Source organism: Leptopilina boulardi, unplaced genomic scaffold (assembly GCF_019393585.1).
Source record: "Leptopilina boulardi isolate dan_hultmark-lab unplaced genomic scaffold, ZJU_Lbou_2.1 LbouV2_362, whole genome shotgun sequence".
In the NCBI taxonomy this organism is placed as follows: domain Eukaryota; kingdom Metazoa; phylum Arthropoda; class Insecta; order Hymenoptera; family Figitidae; genus Leptopilina; species Leptopilina boulardi.
In genome coordinates, this window is record NW_026137932.1 from 410,077 (window position 1) to 431,512 (window position 21,436).

Sequence of the window (21,436 nt, forward strand, 5' to 3'; positions counted from 1 at the left end):
AAAAATTACGCGATGGTTTTTTTTTAATCCTTCAATACTTTTAAGATTTTAGTTTAAAACTGCTCAAAACATATTATATTTATGTTCTAGAGCTCGCCAAAGATAAATCCATAGTCAGAATTAAAAAATTCAAAATGGCGGATTCAAAATGGCGGATCATTTTTTTAAAATCATCGAAATCGCTTGAAACTTGTTACTCGGGGGTTTTCGGGGTCGCTGATGACGAATCTGTAGTCAGAATTCCAATATTCAAACTATTCGATCCAATATGGCGGATCCAAGATGGCGGAGTTTTTTTAAAATCATCGAAATCGCTTGAAACTTGTTACTCGGGGGTTTTCGGGGTCGCTGATGACGAATCTGTAGTCAGAATTCCAATATTCAAACTATTCGATCCAATATGGCGGATCCAAGATGGCGGAGTTTTTTTAAAATCATCGAAATCGCTTGAAACTCGTTACACGGGGGTTTTCGGGGTCGCTGATGATGAATCTGTAGTCAGAATTCCAATATTCAAACTATTCGATCCAATATGGCGGGTCCAAGATGGCGGAGTTTTTTTTAAATCATTGAAATCGCTTGAAACTTGTGACTCGGGGGTTTTTGGGGTTGCTGATTTCAAATCTGCTGTCAGATTTTCAAAATTCAAAATGGTGGATTCAAAAAAATATAAAACACAATATGGCGGATACGAAAAATTTTCTGAAAAATCATGAAATCGCTCAAAACTTGTTACAAGGGTTTTTTTTATCTCTGACTACAGATTCGTCATCAGCGACCCCGAAAACCCCCGAGTAACGAGTTTCAAGCGATTTCAATGATTTAAAAAAAACTCCGCCATCTTGGACCCGCCATATTGGATCGAATAGTTTGAATATTGGAATTCTGACTACAGATTCGTCATCAGCGACCCCGAAAACCCCTGAGTAACGAGTTTCAAGCGATTTCGATGATTTTAAAAAAACTCCGCCATCTTGGATCCGCCATATTGGATCGAATAGTTTGAATATTGGAATTCTGACTACAGATTCGTCATCAGCGACCCCGAAAACCCCCGAGTAACGAGTTTCAAGCGATTTCGATGATTTTAAAAAAATGATCCGCCATTTTGAATCCGCCATATTGAATTTTTTAATTCTGACTATGGATTTATCTTTGGCGAGCTCTAGAACATAAATATAATATGTTTTGAGCAGTTTTAAACTAAAATCTTAAAAGTATTGAAGGATTAAAAAAAAACCATCGTGTAATTTTTTTACATATGCCACTGGGGTGGCCGCCATTTTGAAAATAAAAAAAAAGGCCACTCGGCTTTCGATTCTATATAAAAAATGCTAAAATTTGACTACTATAACATTGCGATTGGTTCAAACTGCGAGTGGACGCAGCCATTTGCCTTTTCGTATGGAATGACCCATATATATATATATATATATATATATATATATTATAGAATTTAAATTTAAGAACTAAAACTCTTAAAAATGTAACTTTTTAAAAAAGAATTTGGAATTTTTTAAGTGTTCAAATTTTACTAAATTTTTATTTAATAGAATCATTATTTTAAAAATAATTTTGTTTTTTTTTGTAATCTAATTCCTATTTGGCCTAATTATTATTTGACCCAATTCTCATTTGTCCTAATCATCATTTTTGACCTAATTCTTAATCTCCATTCCTAGACAAATGAAAATTAGGTCAATAAGTGACAAGTAATTAAAATAAAAATTGGATTAAATAAAGATTAGGACAAATAGGAATTTATATGTCAACTATAGAGATTAGCCTGTATATAGGAATTAGAGGCTATTAGATAGAAAAAATTATGTCAAATGGAATGTGTTTAGGCCAGATAAGGGATTAGGACAATAATAATTAGTGATTAGACCAAATAAGAATTAGGTGAAATAAGGATTAGATTAATTAAAAATTAGGTTATAGATTAAAAGATTAGGTGATTCAACAAAAAAAAAAAAATTCATGATCATTTATTCAATCACCGTATTTTCATTTGACCGAAATTATAAATGTCCGAATTTACCTTCGCATGAGTATTTAATCGGATATTTAATTACTTTTTTTAAATATAAGTAGATATACCTAATAATAATAATAATAGTTAAAAATAATAATAAAAAAAAGAATAAGAATAAAAATAATGAATTCTTCAACTTGTTAGGAATTGTTTTATATAAAATGCAACCTCGTGAAATCAAATTTCTTTTTTTAAATATATATTACAATAGACGAATACATTAGGACCGTTTGAAATTTTGATCAGGTTCGAGGTCACAGACTGAGAAAATGTGATGAGAATTGAATTGGAGGTGGTAATATAAGAGAATGTGAATAGTAGGGATACGTGAAGACCTTTTTCCCAGTCTCTAAAACTGTGAGTGTGTTGTTAAAGTAACGCGAGTGCATCGGATATGCTACTTGCTCAAAGCGGGTATTCTTTAATAATATAAAATCGTAAAATTACAAAATATAGTGAAAAAAAAAATTTTTTTTTTCTTTTCTTAAATAAAAAAAAAAAATAGTTTAAAAATTTTTTTTTTTTTTTTGATGTTATCCCTTTTTCAAAATAATAGTTTTCGTGTTTCTTAGGACGAGATGGTGTTACAGTTAAGTTTCGATATATATCTATTTCTAATTTCTTTTAAGCTTTAGCTCCTCTTACATTGTTAAATAGAATCCTAAATAAATAGCGCGCGTCTATAATAGCGAGAAAGTGGTTGTAGCAATATGACATATTCTTTTTATCGGTCAACTCTTTCTTTAAAATCTTTTTGTTATAAAATTTAAAAAAAATTTTTGAGAAAAGTAAACAAACGCAAAAGAAAATAAGGAGCGCGCGTACTCAATATAACCTGATAGGATCTTGTTTCATTTCAAATATATAATATATATACGTAGAAAAAAAAATAAGTGACGGGGGAAAAAATTTAAATAATGTTTAAAGCACTTTTTTTCTATTTTTTAGATAATACTTTTTTTTACAATTTATAATTTCTACTTTATTATTATTATTATTATTATTATTTATAGGTATATATCTTCAATTACCTACTATTATTATTTTTTTTACTGGTAATAAGTTTTTTATAATTTTATTATTTTTTTTAAATTATGTATTATTTAATAATTTAGAATAGAATAGAATTTATTTCTTTGACAATACAAAATATTTGTTTCTTGTCCAGATACAGCCATATTTAAATTTTATTTCCTCGTTTTTCTAAAATAATAAAAATTTCATTAGAAACTTTACAAATAGCAATGTCTATTTTTTGGTTTAACTATTTAATAATTTAATTTTTTAAAATATTTTTTTATTTTCTAAAGAGGACGGTTGTGCCGTTGAAACATAAAAAATCAAAAAAAAATTTTAACTTTTTTATTTATTTTATACTTTTTGACTCGGAGTGATCGATAACATCAATTTATTATTACTATTATTAAAATTCCCAACTGTTATTATTATTTTTTTTTTTACAAAGCAAGTTTAGGAAGGGAAAAAATGCATATTTACGCCCTTTTCTATGGGACTCAATTATTATTATTATTATTATTATTATTAAATAAAAATTAATTAAATTTATTTTTTAATATATTAGTAATTATGCGTTATGTATAGAAATTTATTATATTTAAAAAAAAAAAGAATTGAATTCTCTGTACAGTTGAAAATATAATTAATGGTAATTTTAATTTGTAATAATTTTTAATTTATGTTTAGAAAGGTAAAAAAGTTCATATACGTCGATATATATTCATCAGTTATGTTTTATATAGAAATATAAATATATTAAAGAAAAAAAAAAAAAAATTGCAATTTGTTGTGGTTAATGCTTGTAGTGAGTGTGTATTAAAAGAAACTGATAATAATTGTAAGAAGCAATCACGACATAACTGATCGACAATCAAAAGAAACCGCTTCAAATAAATGAACCGCGTTCGTTCAGTTATACACGCAGGTGAATGCTTCGTTAAAAACTTAATAGATATGCTTTTAACTATTTTTACGGCTATAAATTTATAAACTTCTTTTAATTAATATTATCACTTTTTTTTTTTTACTTTATTATTTCTTTCTTAAAATTTTTTGTCACTAAATTAAAAATTATATTAATGAAAAATAATAGTAAAAAATAAAAATAAAATTAATAATAATAATAATAATAATAATAATAAAATAGTAATAATAACAATAGTAATAAAAATAATAAAGATAATGTGGTTCAAACTTAAAAATAACCAAAATATTTTTTAAAAATATTAATTTGGTTTCTTTGTATAATTGTTGTTTTTAATTAATTTTTATAATTTTATTTATTGTCAGACTTTTTGAAGAAAAAAATCAGTGTGATTTCGAAACGTTGGAGGAAATTTTATTAAAAATCCATTTGTCCGAATTTTTATTAATTATAAATAATTTAAAATATTTTATTAATAATAATAATAATAATACTTTATTTGTCATTAGATTTACAAAATCTATACAAAGGAGTCTATATTAGTAAAATTCTGATCGTTCTAATTTTTATTTTTTGTATGTTTCCCATCCCTGCCGGTTGTTATGGTAACCTACGAGAGTAAAAGAAAAAGACAAATTCACTGTCTCTTTTACTTTTGTACGTTAGCATAACAACCGACAGGGCTGGGAATCTTATACAAAGAAATAAAAATTAGGACAAATTCAAATTAAGACGTTTTACATTTATGCCACATTCATATTAGAATAACTGAAAGTTAGGCTAAATTCACAATCGTTCCTTTGAAAATTCGATCAAACTCGAATTCAAGACTATTAAATTTCGCCGCATCATTTTTGGAACCAATTTAAAATTTATAAGGGTTGGTTTCCATTGTCCCCACTCGCCATTTGTCATAATTTTCGTCAACTACCGCATTCTGCTCTAGTGAAAATTTAGTAACTTCAGTGTTAAAATTTAAAAGTTACTATAAAGTTACTAAATTTTCACTAGAGTAGGATAAAAGTGTTAAAATTTAAAAGTTACTATAAAGTTACTAAATTTTCACTAGAGCAGGATGCGGTAGTTGACGAGAATTATGACAAATGGCGAGTGGGAACAATGGAAATCAACTACATTGAGCTTAGGCTACTTCCACAATAGCTATAAAATAACATCGTCTTGAAAAGACGAGTTTTTTAAGACGAGACGATGCCCGCGCATCCATTGCCAACTGTCAACAAAAACATTTATTTACGTGTTCCACTATTTCTACAGTTTAAGCTTGTTAATATTAAAATTATAAAAAAAATTTGTTTTGTTATAGAAAATACAAATATAAAATAAAATTATAAAAAAAATTTGTTTTGTTATAGAAAATACAAATTTTATATTCTCTCCCAAGATAATTTTTTTTTTTATTTTTAGAACACGTGAAATCAATTTTTTGTCGTCAGTTGGCAATGGATGCGCGCTCATTGTCTCGCCCTAAAGTAATAGTTTTCAAAACGATGCGATTAATTAGTCACGCCCCATTCTCACCAAAGATTCAAAATAATAAAAAAAAATATGTTTTTATAAATTTTTATTCTCATTTTAACATAAAAGTATAAATAATTATTCGATTACATTAAAAAAAAAAAAAAATTCGCACTATATTTAATTTTTTGTTTCTTTGCATTTTTATATGTGTAATATACAAAAAAAAAAAAGAAATTCATTCAAAATTCTTGTAGTATACGTAGTAGAATATAAATTAGTAATTTGAATAAATTTGTGAGAAATGCAATATTTTTTTTATTTTTTTTTTTCATTTTGAGATTGTATATGGTACACTTGAAAACTCCAACACTTTCTCCTCATAATTGAATGATTACAGTTTGAGAAATGAAAAATTTATAACGCGCATAAAGTATTTATGCCAAGGTAAAATAATATTCAAGGATAAAATTTTCTTTTTGTCATCATTAGGAGAAAAAAAAAAAACAAAAAAAAATTTCTAATGAATTTTTGCTGAATAGGGAAATAAAAATAAAAAAAAAAAAAAAAATGATGTATTCATTTGTTAATCAATATTTTTTTCCTTTACTATACCTATTTCATGTTAACGTGTAAATCGTAAAATTCATTGCTAGGGAAAGTTATTGGAAAAATGATAATGGAGAGAAAAAAACGAAAGTTGAAAAATATAGAATGACAATAACAAATTAGAAAATGAAAATATATGAAACTTATTGCGAAATGTTTAAAACTAATAATACTCAATAGGTTGAATAAATATAAAATTAACAAAGGTGTGAAAGAAATTTTACTCAAAATGTAAAAAAATATAATTGATAAAAATATTTTAAACTAAATTTTAAAAAATTAAAAATATATTTTTTTATTGTTATGTTAATAATTGTCATATAATAATAATAAAAATTATTATTATTATTATTATTTTACTATAATTTTTTTTATTATTTTGTTACAATAATAATAATACCTAATAATTATTATTATTATTTAAAAAATACTCGAAAGATAAATAAAATAGTAAAAAAATAGTAAAGAATATTAAAGCCAGAAACAAAGCCAAAAAAAATTATAATTAATAAAAAAAAAGGAAAAATAAATTATTTAAATAATTTAATTTTAAAATAAGAAACACATTTCTAGGAATCAATTTTGCGAAATAATCTATGAAAATATATTGATCATCGTTAGAAAGTTTAGGAAATTTAATCTATGGGCCATCGATGCATAAAATTTTAATTTCTAATTAATATATGCGAACCAAAAAAAAAAAAGTTAGAAATTTTTTAAGTCACATATTGACTTGGGACAAAAGTCAATAAAATAAAAATCTTTAATTTTTAAATCAAATATTTTTGACATTTTTATTGTCAGTAAAAGAAATTAATAATTTTTGTTTTAAATAAAAAAAAAATTCTATTATTTTATTAGATTTTTACATTGATTTTTTCTAGTTGAAAATATTATTTTTAATTTCCATTTATTTAAAAAAAATAAATTTATTTATTGAAAAAAATAGAGGAAATAATAAAAAAAATGAAAAATTACTACTTTAACAATATTATTAAATGAAATGTTAATTTGTTTCTTTTTTAGGCTAAAACTTTTATTGAGAATAAATAACGTAAGAGCAAGAACTCTAAGTAGTGAAGCAATTAGTTCAATTAGAGTTGTTAACGATGTTCAAGAAGTGTCTCACATAAGGCCTTATGAAGAAATTCCCGGTCCAAAACCAATTCCAATTTTGGGTAATACTTGGCGAATGTTTCCTGTTATTGGCCAGTACACAATTTCTGACACTGCTCGAATAACTCAAATTTTTTATCAAGAATATGGTAAGAAATTTGTTATCCACCTAATTTATTTATTTTTTATTAATTTTTTAATTTTTTTCAATTTATATTTATTTTTTTATACACACAAAGTCCAATATAAGTTATGATATTATAATATTTCCATTATTTTTTTTTCTTTTTTTTTTTATTTTATAAAATAGAATTCTTAAAACGACGATTTTTCATTTGACCGAAATTGCAAAATGTTCGAATACAAACATAACCTAGAAAAAAGATTTCGGCGCGATTTTTAAAAAACAACCTATCACAATTATTTTATTGATAATTTCTGATTGATTGAAATTTAAAAATCGCGCTAAAATAATTTTGTTTAGGTTATGTTTGTTCGAACATTTTGCAATTTCGGTCAAATTAAAATTCAGTTAAATTAGAATTCTTTTAAATAAAAAAATTATTTTTAAATAATACAATAAAATAAAATAAATTTAGAATTAATAATAAAAATAAAAAAAATTTAGAAATAGTAATAAAAATAATTTAATGTAAAATAAAAATTCGGTTAAATAAAAATTCGATGACCCATAATAAAAATTGAAATAAAACATTTGAAGTTTATTTTTGAAAATTCGATTTAAAAGCAGATAATTTGAAAATAATATTGACTTTCATTTTAAATAAAGGTAAAATTGTGAGGCTAACTGGTTTAATTGGACGACCGGACCTTCTGTTCGTTTATGATGCAGATGAAATTGAAAAAATTTATCGACAAGAAGGTCCAACGCCATTTCGACCTTCAATGCCATGCTTGGTGAAATATAAGGGGAAAGTGAGAAAAGAATTTTTCGGCGAATTGCCCGGTGTCGTTGGTGTGTAAGTATATTAAAGTAATAATTTTCAAGATCACATCCAATTTAAATACTATATATAATTAACTCTCAATTTTTGCATAACCTCTGTAATCATTTTTCTCATCAATAAATTAATTTAAAAAAATTTATTTTTTTAAACACATTTATCCAATAAAAAAAAAATGAACAAAAATTAAAAAAAAAATAATAAATAAACTTACACAAAATCAATTTATTTTAATAAAGTTTATAAACTAATTACTAATTTGAGTAAATGATAAAAATTTAAATTTTAAATTGAAATAATTAAATTCTTTTCAAATTAGTCAAATTAACTATACTTTAAAATTAGTAAAAAAAAATGACATTTAGTGAAAAATGACTAAAAATTTGTAGAAAATTTTACTAATTTAAAATAGTAAAGATTTAATTTAATATATTTTAAAAAAATGTACGAAAATTAAAAAATTACAATTGAGGACACCAATGCAATAACCAGACGGACGCTCGGACCGGCCGCGCTGAAGCCAGTCAACGAATGAAAAAGTTGAAAAAATTAAAATTTTGATTTTTGAAATATACTACGTTATAGAAAATAAAACGGCGCATCTTATTTTCCTTTAACTTTTTTTTGTAGAATGAATAGTTTTGACAATAATTGCAAAAAACTAAATATTTTCAACCAACAAATTTTATTGAATTTTTAAACACAAATCGTTCCAGTTTCGACAAATATTAATGAATTTACTTCAAATTTGGTATACCCACGCATTTAGGTCTAGAGAAGACGATAGCATGATGAAAAAGTTAAAAACCGTAAATTATTTAATTATTTATTAATTTAAATAATAACTTACCTGTACTCTCGTTTTCCTATCTTCGCCGACAAAAAAGTCTGTGGGGAACTTTTTCGTTGAAAAAACTTCCAGTGAGACATTTGTTCCTCACATATCGAAGAAGTTTTGTGGAAAAATTCAGATCGATTTATTCAAAACTGACGAAGATATACAATTTTTAATGAAAATCACGCAACGCCAATCAAAATAACTCCGCGATCCACGATCCAACACTGCCAGACGGCATTGTCGATAAGGTCGATGTTAAGCAATATAAACACACAAATCAGCCAAAGCGACAATATCGTCTGCCTATAGTAAGTTTCTTTTTGTTTGTCAGTCTAGGCAAATTATAAAATAATAATAAATCTCTGCATCTAAATCTGAACTTTTATTAACCGACTTATTTGTTTTTACTTTTAAAAACAGTTTAAATAAAATGGGTTACATTTTTGTGTCTAAAAAGTGTTTAAAAATAAAATAAATAAAAAAATTTTAATTGGTTCAACTATTATATATCTACTACAAATTTTTTTCAAGTTTTTTCATCCCTTAATACAGTAATATATACTTAAAGAAACTTTTTTCTTAAAACTTTCTTAAAAACTATGCTGTCCCCATTTACCCCGAATTTTATGAAATTTTCTAAATTTTGGGGTAAATGAGGACAGTCATTTTCATGCGTTTAAAGCTTATCTAAATTTTTTTCTGCGGCATAAAATTAATCCTGGGAACGTAAATAACAACTTAAAAAAAAATAAATCCGCAAATATTACATTTTAAAGGAAGAAACTTCCGTAATTTGTGAAAAATAGCGATTTTGTCCCCATTTACCCCAACTGACCCTACATAAAATTATAATTTAAAAGAAAAAAAAAATTTGAGTTTAAATTTTTTTTCTCATTGTAATAATTAAAAATTAATATATATTAGTAATACAAGTGCGAATGACTTGTTGACAGTGAAAAAGAACTATTATATAATAGTTATTAATATAACTAAAGTATAAAATTGAATTGTAACATGTTTCAAGTAGTTTGTCAAGTTGAACCAGTTTGAGATAACACTATATATATTGCATTGGTTTCGATGTAATTTGTCTTGAGATAAGACTATATCTCGATTGATCAATTTAACAATTTATAAAGTCAAATGTATATATATATATATTTGTTTATATAGAGTTGTTGCACTTGAAAGTTGCATATTCGCACGTATGTTATACTCAAATAGAGCCTTGATGACGCGACGCATAAATTATGCAAAAGAGATACGACTTGTCTCCCATAGAGTGAAAAAGTTCCCTCTTGATATTTAACATCTTTTTAATGAATAAATTACTTATACTCGACTAATATTTACATTTTAATCGTAAATTTTCATAATATTTGTCTCCTTAGTTTAAATAATCAACTTCATTCACGATATTTATGAACCTAGTGCATATATATATATATATATACACATATATATAAATATTATGTGAAAAATTTTCTAATTGTATTTAATCGAGTGAAAATTTATAAACTGTAGGAAAAGTTTTTTTTTAACAGAGATAGAAGAAATTTTTTAAACAAAAAACACGAATTTAAAAAAAAACTTTAAATCATTATTACATCATTCTTTAAAAATAATATTAATTTAATATATGAAAGAGAATTTACTGGTCGAAAAATTGTACAATGAATGTACCAATGAATATGTTTTAAAAATCATTTGTTAGAATTTTCAATTTTATAGAATTGTCATAATTATTTTTGAGCCGAATTTTTATTTCTTTGAATTAATATTTTGCAGAATTAACATCAAAACTATTTTCTATATTACAGAATATTTATATAACCGAAAATTCACTTCACAGAATTTTTATTTCTTTGAATTTTCATTTAACATAATAGTGCATTTTGAAGAATTTTTATTGGTTAGAATTTCATTGCATAGAATTTTCATTTTTATTCTTTCAAATGAATTTTCATTTGTTCGAATTATTATTTAATATAATTTCCATAAAACTTGATTTTTCTGCAGAGTTTTTAGTTAACCGAAAAATTATTTAACAGAATTTCTAATTGATAGAATTTTCATTTGTCCGAAATTGAAAATGGCCGAATAAACGTAATCGATTTTGGCGCGATTTTTAAAATCAACCAATCAAAAATTATCCATAAAATTGTGATTAGTTGATTTTAAAAATCGCGCCGAAATCGATTGTTTATTCGGTCATTTGCAATTTCGGACAAATGAAAATTCTATCAGTTAGAAATTCTGTTAAATGATTTTTCGGTTAACTAAAAATTCTGCAGAAAAATCAAGTTTTATGGAAATTATATTAAATAATAATTTGAACAAATAAAAATTCATTTGAAAGAATAAAAATGAAAATTCTATGCAATGAAATTCTACCCAATAAAAATTCTTTAAAATGCCTATTAATGTTAAATAAAAATTCGAGTAAATAAAAATTCTGAAAAATAAAAATTCGAACAAATAAAACTTGTGTGAAGTGAATTTTCGGTTATATAAAAATTCTGGTAATATAGAAAATCGTTTTAATGACAATTCTGCAAAATACTAATTCGAACAAATAAAAATTCGGCTAAAAAATAATTATGACAAATGAAATTTCATAAAATGAAAATTCTAATTAATGATTTTTAGAACATATTCATGAGTCCCTTTTTTATCTATTTTTTTTTGTTTATTTATTTATTATTTTTAATTTTACAGTTTGTTTTTATATTTGTGAATATTTTTTTCTAAATGTGTTTTACAGTCATGGCGAGCCATGGAGGGAATTTCGATCGAGAGTTCAAAAACCAATTCTTCAACCACAAACTGTTAAAAAATACATTACGCCAATTGAAGTGGTAACAAGCGATTTTATAGAGAGGTGAAATTTTTTTTTTGAAATTTAATATTAATGACTAATATACATATATACAATAAGAAATATTTTCCCAAAAGAAATAAGATTGGGGTAATTTTGATACAAATTTAAAAAATTATTTCTATATTTTAACAGAATTTTTGTAAAGTATAAAATTTAAATAAAAACCAAATTTTTATATTTAAGAGTTTTTATTTAACTGAATTTTCGAACAAATACAAATTTGGACAAATTAAAATTATTTTAAAGAAAAAAAAAAATTCGAATTTGAATAAAAAAAATAATTTGATATTTTTTTTTTCATTAGAATTGAGGAGATAAAAGATGACAATAATGAGGTACCAGCAGACTTTGAAAATGAAATTCATAAATGGGCTCTTGAATGTAAGTATGAAAGAATTTCAATATAATGAGCTTACATTATGAAATGCGTGTTATATTAGAGATGCAGAATGATAGCATTAAAAAAGGTTCTATGGTCCAATGTCAGGAAGTATTAGAACTATTTGTATCTTGTTGATTAGGCTTTAAATTATATAGCTTTCACCTTTTCTTTCCCATCATTATACTTTTTCTGCCGATTTCTTTCTTTGTATACCGATTATATACTACTATAATATCTAATCTGACTATAGTAAATTCTTAGAAATTTACAAAAATTTATTTTTTCAATTAGAAAGTAATATTATCATTATTATTAATATTTATAATTTAGAAATTAAAAAAATATAAATTTATTTTATTAATTTATTTATAATTATATATTTAAAAACAAAAATTTAAATAATTAAACATTAATTTTTTCACCTATTTTTTATTAAACTTAATTAAAATATTGCCAATTAAATAAAAAAAGATTAAAATAATTAAAATATTATTATTCAAATATTAATAAATATTATTCATTATTTAATAATTATTATCATTAAAATATCAACTATTCATAATGTTACATAATTGGAATTGATTTGAAAAAAAATAATTTAAAAAATTTAAAAATAAATATCTTTTTCATTAATTTTTGAATTATAATTTTTTTATTTATTTTTAATTTGTATAAATTAAAGTACAAATATTTAAAAAAATTTTTTTTAATAAATAAATACGTAAATATTTGTATAAATTTGTATTTTTTGTATAAATAATAATAATATACGAAGGTAAGAGTTTTTATACTTCTTACGTTTCCCGCTAGGTGTCGAAACTTTTACATTCTCGAAAGTGAGATGACACTTTGAGAGTATATATTCTTAACATACAATGGTAATAAGTATGTTTTTGAACAAAATTATTTCCACGTTATCTTTTTCTAGAAAGGGTTGATTAAATTTAACCCAACAAAAAAATTCAAAAATAATCTTTTTTTTCTTATAATAAAGTATTATTATATTTATTTGTTTACTTACATGTAAATTTTTATTTATTTATATGTAATTATTATATAATATTATTTAAATTATTTAATATATAAATAATATAATAATTATCATTATTGTTGTTATTACTAAAAAATATTAATATTAATTATTCACAATGTTATTTGTAATTTATTTGCAAAAAAAAACGAATTTAGAAAATTTTTTAATTAAATACTTTTTTTCACTAATTTTTGAATTGTTATTTTTTATTTATTTTGAATTATTTTAAATTAAAATTAAAAATAAATTTAAAAAAAATTTAAATGAATAATACGTAAATATTAGTTTAAATTCGTATATCTTTGTTTAAATATATAATATTCGAAGTTAAGAGTTTTTTTATACTTCTTACGTTTCCCGCTAGGTGTAGGAACTTTTACTTTCTCGAAAGTGAGATGACACTTTGAGAGTATATATTCTTAACATAAAATCGTATCAAGTATGTTTTTGAACAAAATTATTTCCACGTTATCTTTTTCTAGAAAGGGTTGATTAAATTCAACCCAACAAAAAAATTTAAAAATAATCTTTTTTTTCTTTTAATGAAAAATTTTTATTATTATATGTAATTATAATATAAATTAGATATTATTATTTTTATTAAATAATTATTTTAATTGTAATACATAATTTATAAAATTTTTTTAAAAGGTATTGGAAGAGTGGCTTTGGATGTGAGACTTGGATGTTTAGGTAAAGATTTAACGCACGATTCTGAACCACAGAAAATTATAAATGGTGCAAAATTTGCTCTTAGAAATGTCGCTACTTTGGAATTAAAAGCTCCCTATTGGCGATATATTCCCACACCTCTTTGGACACGTTATGTTCGAAATATGGATTATTTTGTCGAGTATGTATTTCAAAAATCATTTAACTTCGCATATATTTTAATTTAATTTTTTTAATGTAATTTTAATCAGTAAATAAAGAAAATTTTTTCAATTATACATTAATTTGTATATATTTTTTCAGAGTTTGTATGAAATATATTGACGCTGCAATGGAAAGATTAAAGAAAAAAAAATCTGTAAATGAATCAGAATTGTCTCTAGTTGAGAGAATTCTTGCTAAAGAATCAAATCCAAAAATTGCCTATGTACTGGCTCTAGATTTAATTTTAGTTGGAATCGATACGGTATAGTTAAATTTTTTAATTTTTAACAAAATAAATAAACAAAAAAAATATATAAATATATATATATATAAAAATAAAAATTTTGTTTTTTTTTTTTAATTAAAAGATTTCTATGGCTGTTTGCTCTATTCTTTATCAACTTGCAACAAGGCAAGAAGAACAAGAGAAAATTTATCAAGAATTAGTGAAAATATTGCCCGATCCATCGACGCCACTTACAGCGAAACATTTGGATCAAATTGTTTATATGAAAGCATTTATTCGAGAAGTATTCAGGTAAATTATAATTTTATTCAATCAATTTAATAGCATTTTAAGAATTTAAAAAATAAAAAAAAAAATTGTATTTTGTTTATATAACACTCAACAGAAAATATTAAGGAAGAATTAAACAAAAATTACTTCAACTCAATATTTTCAAATCTTTAAATAATAAAAAAAAAATTTTTTAAATTAAAAATTTTTTAAATTATAATTTAAAAAATTTTAATTTTAATTAATTTGTTTTAAAATAAATAATAAATAAATTTTAATTGAAACTTTTAATTAAATTAAGTAATTTAATTAGAATTCTAACATTTTAGTTTTTTAAAAAATAGAAAATGAAAAATTTTCTTAAAAAATTTTTAATAAAAAAATATTTAATTCTTCTGTATAAAATAAAAGAAACAAAAAATAAAAAAAAACGTATGTAAATATTATTTATTACAAAAAATAAATAATTATTATTCAACTGTTCAGCGTGACCAGAATAATTATTTTCAGAGAAGGGAATTTTTAAACTCGCAGTTAAAAATTTGTTTTTCCCCTTTTTGTTTTTCATTGTGGAATTTCTAAAAAAAAAAAAAAAAAAAAAAAAAAAAAAAAAAAAAGTGAATCCCCTAACTTTTTACATGAAATCATTTGCGCGCGCATTTTAAAAATTGTCGAAATTACGCTTGCTAATTTGAAAAAATAATTTATTAATACCATTAAAATTTTATAAATTAAAAAGAATTTTTTCTGAAGTATTCAGTGTTAAACGTGACAAGGCTCTAAATATCTTATGAGAAAATAGGTTAGGTAGCAGAAAAAGCGCGCTCAATTTAAATAAATATTTCAATTGTCGTTTATTATTTATTTTCCGATTTAATTTTATTTATTTATTTATTTATTTAAAATAATTAGATATAAATATTAAATATTCATTAAATAATTGTTAAAAATTTTTTTTCATTTTTTATCAATTTTTTTTAAAAACAAAATAATATTTAAAAAAAATTTTTTTGTCTTTATCTTCGTAGAATGTACTCAACAGTAATTGGTAATGGAAGAACAATGCAACAAGACACTATTATCTGTGGATACAAAGTTCCAAAAGGGGTTAGTAAAAATTATAACAAAAAATAATTTAATTTAATAAGATTGTATTAAAAATTTTAATTGTTTTTGAATTTCTTGATTACTTTTTTGGAGGTCTTCTAGGGTTCAAAATTAATGTAAAAAATTTAATTTGTTAAAAAATTTTTAATTATTGGATTTTAATGAAATTTTGTTTTTTTTTCTTTTATTATTTCTTAATTATTTATATTTTAATTAATTTTTATAATATATTTATATTTTTTTATTAATTCATGTAAAAAAATATTTTCGTTATTTTTTTATAATTTTTTTTTATAATTTTAAAAAGTTGTTTTGTCATTTTTAATAGTATATAACTTTCTTTTTTTTTTTTAATAGGTTCAAGTTGTATTTCCGACTCTTGTGACAGGAAATATGGACGAGTACGTTGATGATGCAAAGTCTTTTAAGCCATCGAGGTGGCTTAAAGAGGAATCTCATAAAAAATTACATTCGTTCGCGTCACTTCCTTACGGTCATGGAGCTCGAATGTGTTTAGGTCGAAGATTTGCTGACCTCGAAATACAAGTTCTCCTCGCCAAGGTAACAATATATACGACATTTTCTTTTATTAAATTAAAAAAAAAAATTATTTATATTGAAACGTGGGGATTTTTAAATAATAAATTTTCTTTAATAATAAATTATACACGAAAAGTAAATAAATATTAAATGTTATAAAAGTATTTTCAAAATTTTATTAAGTTTTAGTTTTTCATCGACTTTTGAAATATGTTGACGAAAAAAAAAATTGAATTTGTTTATAAAAAATAACAATTTTCTTATAAACAAATTCAAATTTTTTTTTAATTTAGGCACGATTTTTGTTTATTGTTACACACATGAAAATAATAAGAAAATTTTGTAATAAAATTTGTAGTGGGCCTGATGATCCTTTTTGTTTATTTAATTTGTTAAAAAAAATTTCTTTTTGCTGATTTTTCGTTTTTTTTTATTTTCCAATATAAAATGTATTTTAATTTGGTTTTCTATGAATTAAGTGAAAGGTCGCCAAAAAAAACTATTTATTTAAAAAAATAAAAGAAAAACGAAGAAAAGCAAACATTTTTTTTTTAAAACAAATTATATAAACAAAAAGGATTATCAGGCCCACTTCAAAACTAATTACAAAATTTTCTTATTATTTTCATGTATGTAAAAAAATATCGTGCCCAAATTAAAAAAAAAATTATTTATTTATAAAATATCGTTATTTTTTATAAACAAATTCAAAATTTTCTTTTTCGTTAACACATTTAGAAATTTGATGAAAAACTAAAACTTTTCTGTAATCTTGGCAATAATTACTAAATTCAATTCGATTAAAAGAAAAAAAATTGTTTACAGCTGATACGCTCCTATAAATTGGAATACAATCATGAACCATTGAAGTACAAAGTAACATTTATGTATGCGCCGGATGGAGATCTCAAATTCAATGTAATAAAAAGATAATAATTGTCTTAAAATTATTTTCAATGAAAACAAAAAAACTTACGAGCCCAGTGTAATATTATGGTTTTTAATATTTAATAAATGAATTATTTAGTTAATTATACAATGATGCTGTAAATCAATAATAATAATAATTGTCAATAAGTATACGAAAATTAATTTAATTATGAAAAATAATCATTCAAAAATTTTCATCAAAATAATTTTATTTTATTTAATTTAAAAAGAAATTATTTTCAATATAAAAAAATGTCAAACAAAAAATAAATTAAAATTTATATAATTGTAAACTATACAATCTAAATAAATTATTAATTAATTTTGGGATTTGTATAAAAATTAACTTACACATTATGTTTTTGTTTATTAATTAAAAAGAAATTAATTAGTAAATAAAAAAAATATTTATATTTACAGTAGAATTTGTAAAAAATAGTTCAAATTATGTAAAATTTCTAACAATAGCAAAGAATGTAGAAAAAATTTGTATATTATAATTTTAATGATTTTATTACAAATTTTATTTTGTAATTTGTCAATAAAAAGAAATTAAAAAAAAAGTTAATTTGCTTTTTTTGAATTTATTTCTTATTTTACGGGACGCATGATTATGTTCTAAAAATCATTAGAATTTTCAATTTATGGAATTTTATTTTGTCATATAATTATTTTTGAGCCGAATTTTTTTATTTTTAATTGATGTGAAATAAAATAAATTATTACAGTGATTAAAATGTTGATTTATTTTTTTAATTTTCTTCATTTAAAACGAAAAAAGAAACCATAATCTTAATAAAACTTTCTTTTAAAAATTAATGTCTTGTAAAATAGTAAAAATTCTTTTGCAATAACTGATGATGATAATGATGACGTTCAAAAGAAAATATCTGTGTCCTTAGAAAATTATGTTGATTCTTCAAGCTTGTAACTATTAATTCTTTATTCATATACAAAGTATAATTTCGTAATCTCTAACTCTGTCTTTGCCTCTCTCTTCTTTTTTTTTTTTGTAATGTTGAATCATTTACAAACTATTCCAATAATAATAATAATAATAATAATAATAATAAGTATATTTTAATGTTTTTATAATAATTTTTCTTTTTAATAATTTATTATAAAAAAAAAAAATTGTGACTAAAGAAATATATTATTTTAAGAGAAAAGTAATTTTTTTTATGAAAAATTTTTAAACGTTTTTTTTAATTCATTGGACAAAATTTACTTGCGAAAAATAGAAATTTGATTATATATTTTTTTTAACATTACAATTTAGAATAAAAAAAAAATAAATTAAAACAATAGAAAAATAGTTTTGAAAAGAAAATTAATCATTAATCATTAATTTTGATTTTTATACAAATACAAATACAAATACAAATACAAATTTTATTGAATTTATATTTATAAATAAAAATAACAAGCAAAAAATTGTAAAATCAATAAATATAGTTAAAAGCATTGAATTTTTCCATAATTTATAGCTAAGGCCTAATGTGAGCTACATCAACATAAAAAAAGTAGAAAGCCTATATTTTTGAAACGTATCAACTAGAAATTCAAAAAAGAAATTTATGACTTTTGTTATAAAACATTTGTAAAAAAAAAGAGTGTGGCAGAAAATTTTCCTTTAGTCATCATTATTTATTTGTGACGAAAACAAAAGAAAACTACAACTCCAGAAGAAACATCAATATTTCACAATTTGAGCTTCAAATTTTAATTGTAAGAATAAATTAAAAATTAAATTGTAATTTTTATTTCTAAAATTTAAAAAAATTTGAATCATGTTTTTTTTTTCATTGAAATTTTCTATTTTTTTTTTTTTTTTTTTTTTTTTTTTTTTTTTTTTTTTTTTTTTTTTTTTTTTTTTTTTTTTTTTTTTTTTTGAGAGAGAGTATTTATTTATGTTTAATTTAAATATTAATTAAATTCTATAGAATTAATTGAATAATAATATTAAATTCTTCCTGAGATAAAAATTAATGAAATAACAAAAAAATTTATTAATTTATTTCACTATCCTCTAAATATGAATAATTATAATTATAAATATATATAATTAATATAAATAATAATTAATTATAATTAATTTTCGAATTAGTTGCAAAATTAGATTAATTTAAAATAAACTCCAAAAAATTGTTATAATTAAAATTTCCTTACAGAATTTTTGAGATATTAAAAATGATTATCAAATTGCAAATAATTTACATCACAATCGCAACTTTTGTAATTGGCGATATACCAATAAAAATTGTTGACAAATCAAATTGGTTAGAAAACTTGCTAACATTTATTAAAAATGATTTAAAAATTTATCAAATGTTATTAATAACAAACAAAGAAGAAAAAGAAATTGAAACACATGATTGTGTGTTAAAAGAATTTCAAACAAAATTCCCTGTTTTGTATTTGAATTCTTCATTTATTGAAAAAACAACAAAAAAACAATTTCAACAAATGAAAATTAAACAATATTCACGAATAACGTTATTTTCAATAATTTCAACAATAAAAAATGAACAGAGAAATTATTCAAAAATTGAAAAACTAATGGAATTTATTCAAAATATGTCGGAATTCACTATTCGACCAAAATGTTTAATAATTAATTTTTCAAATGATAAAGAATTTGAAGAAAATTATGAATTGTTTTTTAAAAAAATGTGGAAAAATTTATTTCTCGATATTACAATTTTAGATGTTTTTCAAGGTAATGCCATGATACATCAATTTAATCCATTTGTCTCGGTGTATAAAATGAGAAAATTTTCCACAAAAACAAAATTATTTCCCGATAAATTGAAAAATTTAATGGAATATCCATTGAAAGTGGGTGTTTTTGATTTACCACCTTTTTTGAAATTAAAAAAAAATTCAACAACAATTGACATAACTGGACCAGATGCATCGGTAATTAAAGCATTTTCAGAGCAATTAAATTTTAAAATAAAACCAATTCAATCAAATGTAAAAAGTTTTGGCCTGTTTGGTTGTAAAAAATCAAAAACAACGGGACTTTTATATGAATTACTTGACAATAAAATTCAATTAATTGCCAGTAGATCGATATCATCAAGATCAATGTGTCCCGTTGATCAATTTGAATACATGGAATTTGAAATGGATCACTATATAGTTATTGTTCCACTGCTTAAAAAAACATCGTATTCATTTTCAATTGGTAATTCATTTTTTTATTCAATTCTATTGGTAATAGTGAGTATAGTATTGAGTTGGATTATTGAATATTTTTGGAAATTTGATGATACCACTTGGAATAGAACGGCAATTATTCAAATATTTTTTGGCATGGCACTTGAAAATGAACCCAAAAGAAAAAAAGAAAGATATTGCCTCATGTTTTTTATGCTTCTTGCATTTTGTTTATCGTCGGATATATTTGCCTCATTAACTGATATGCAATTTCAATTGAATAAAGAAATACAAATTAATAATTTAAGCGATTTAATGAAAAGTAATTTAAAATTAAGTTCTACGGCAAATGTTAAGCCATTCTTCAAGAATATTGTTAAACAAGAAAATTTAGGAATGTGGTTAAATGAAAGTCGATTTGTAAATTATAAAAATTGTGTTGATATTTTGCTACAAACAAAAAATGTTGCATGCATTGTAAAATTAACACAAGCCAATTGGGAAACACAAGTTGTCAATAGAGAAAAACGATTAAAATATCTTAACGATTATTTATTATCGTCGGCAAATGCATTTTATTTGGAACCAAATTCGCCGTATATTGAAAAATTTCAAACAATTTATTCACGTTTAACAATAACTGGATTTGTGAACAAATGGAATGTACGTGATAATCGTATTCTTAATAGAGATATTGGAAATAAAGATACAACAGAAGAAAATGAAAATATCAAAGTTACATCGTTTCTAATGGGAATAATGATTTTGGGATGTGGTGCAGCAATTTTAACATTTTTTTTTGAATTAATGTTTAAATGGATCAGGTAAATTTACGATAAATATTTACAGGCTTCGGATCGACTTTAAGGCACAAAAAAAAGTCATTTTAGTTGATTTATATTTCAAAAAAAAAATTGAAAAAGGCGATTTTTTTTATTTTAACAAAATTTAATTGGTTATATAATAATCAATATTTTGCATTAACCCTTTGAAGCATACATTTTTCATTAACAGAAATTTATCGCTC

General features: G+C 22.3%; 1 protein-coding gene across 1 annotated transcript; it reads left to right on the top strand.

The window, feature by feature from the left end:
• The first annotated feature begins 2,374 nt into the window (after positions 1-2,374).
• On the top strand, positions 2,375-17,547 carry LOC127286775 (probable cytochrome P450 301a1, mitochondrial). Its single transcript, XM_051313353.1, has 11 exons — positions 2,375-2,624; positions 7,089-7,327; positions 7,969-8,158; positions 11,746-11,862; positions 12,167-12,243; positions 13,929-14,130; positions 14,253-14,415; positions 14,522-14,691; positions 15,699-15,777; positions 16,135-16,338; positions 17,143-17,547. The coding sequence occupies exons 1-11, from the start codon at positions 2,614-2,616 to the stop codon at positions 17,248-17,250; spliced, it is 1,560 nt and encodes a 519-aa protein (XP_051169310.1). The 5' UTR covers positions 2,375-2,613; the 3' UTR covers positions 17,251-17,547.
• The last annotated feature ends 3,889 nt before the right edge of the window (positions 17,548-21,436 follow it).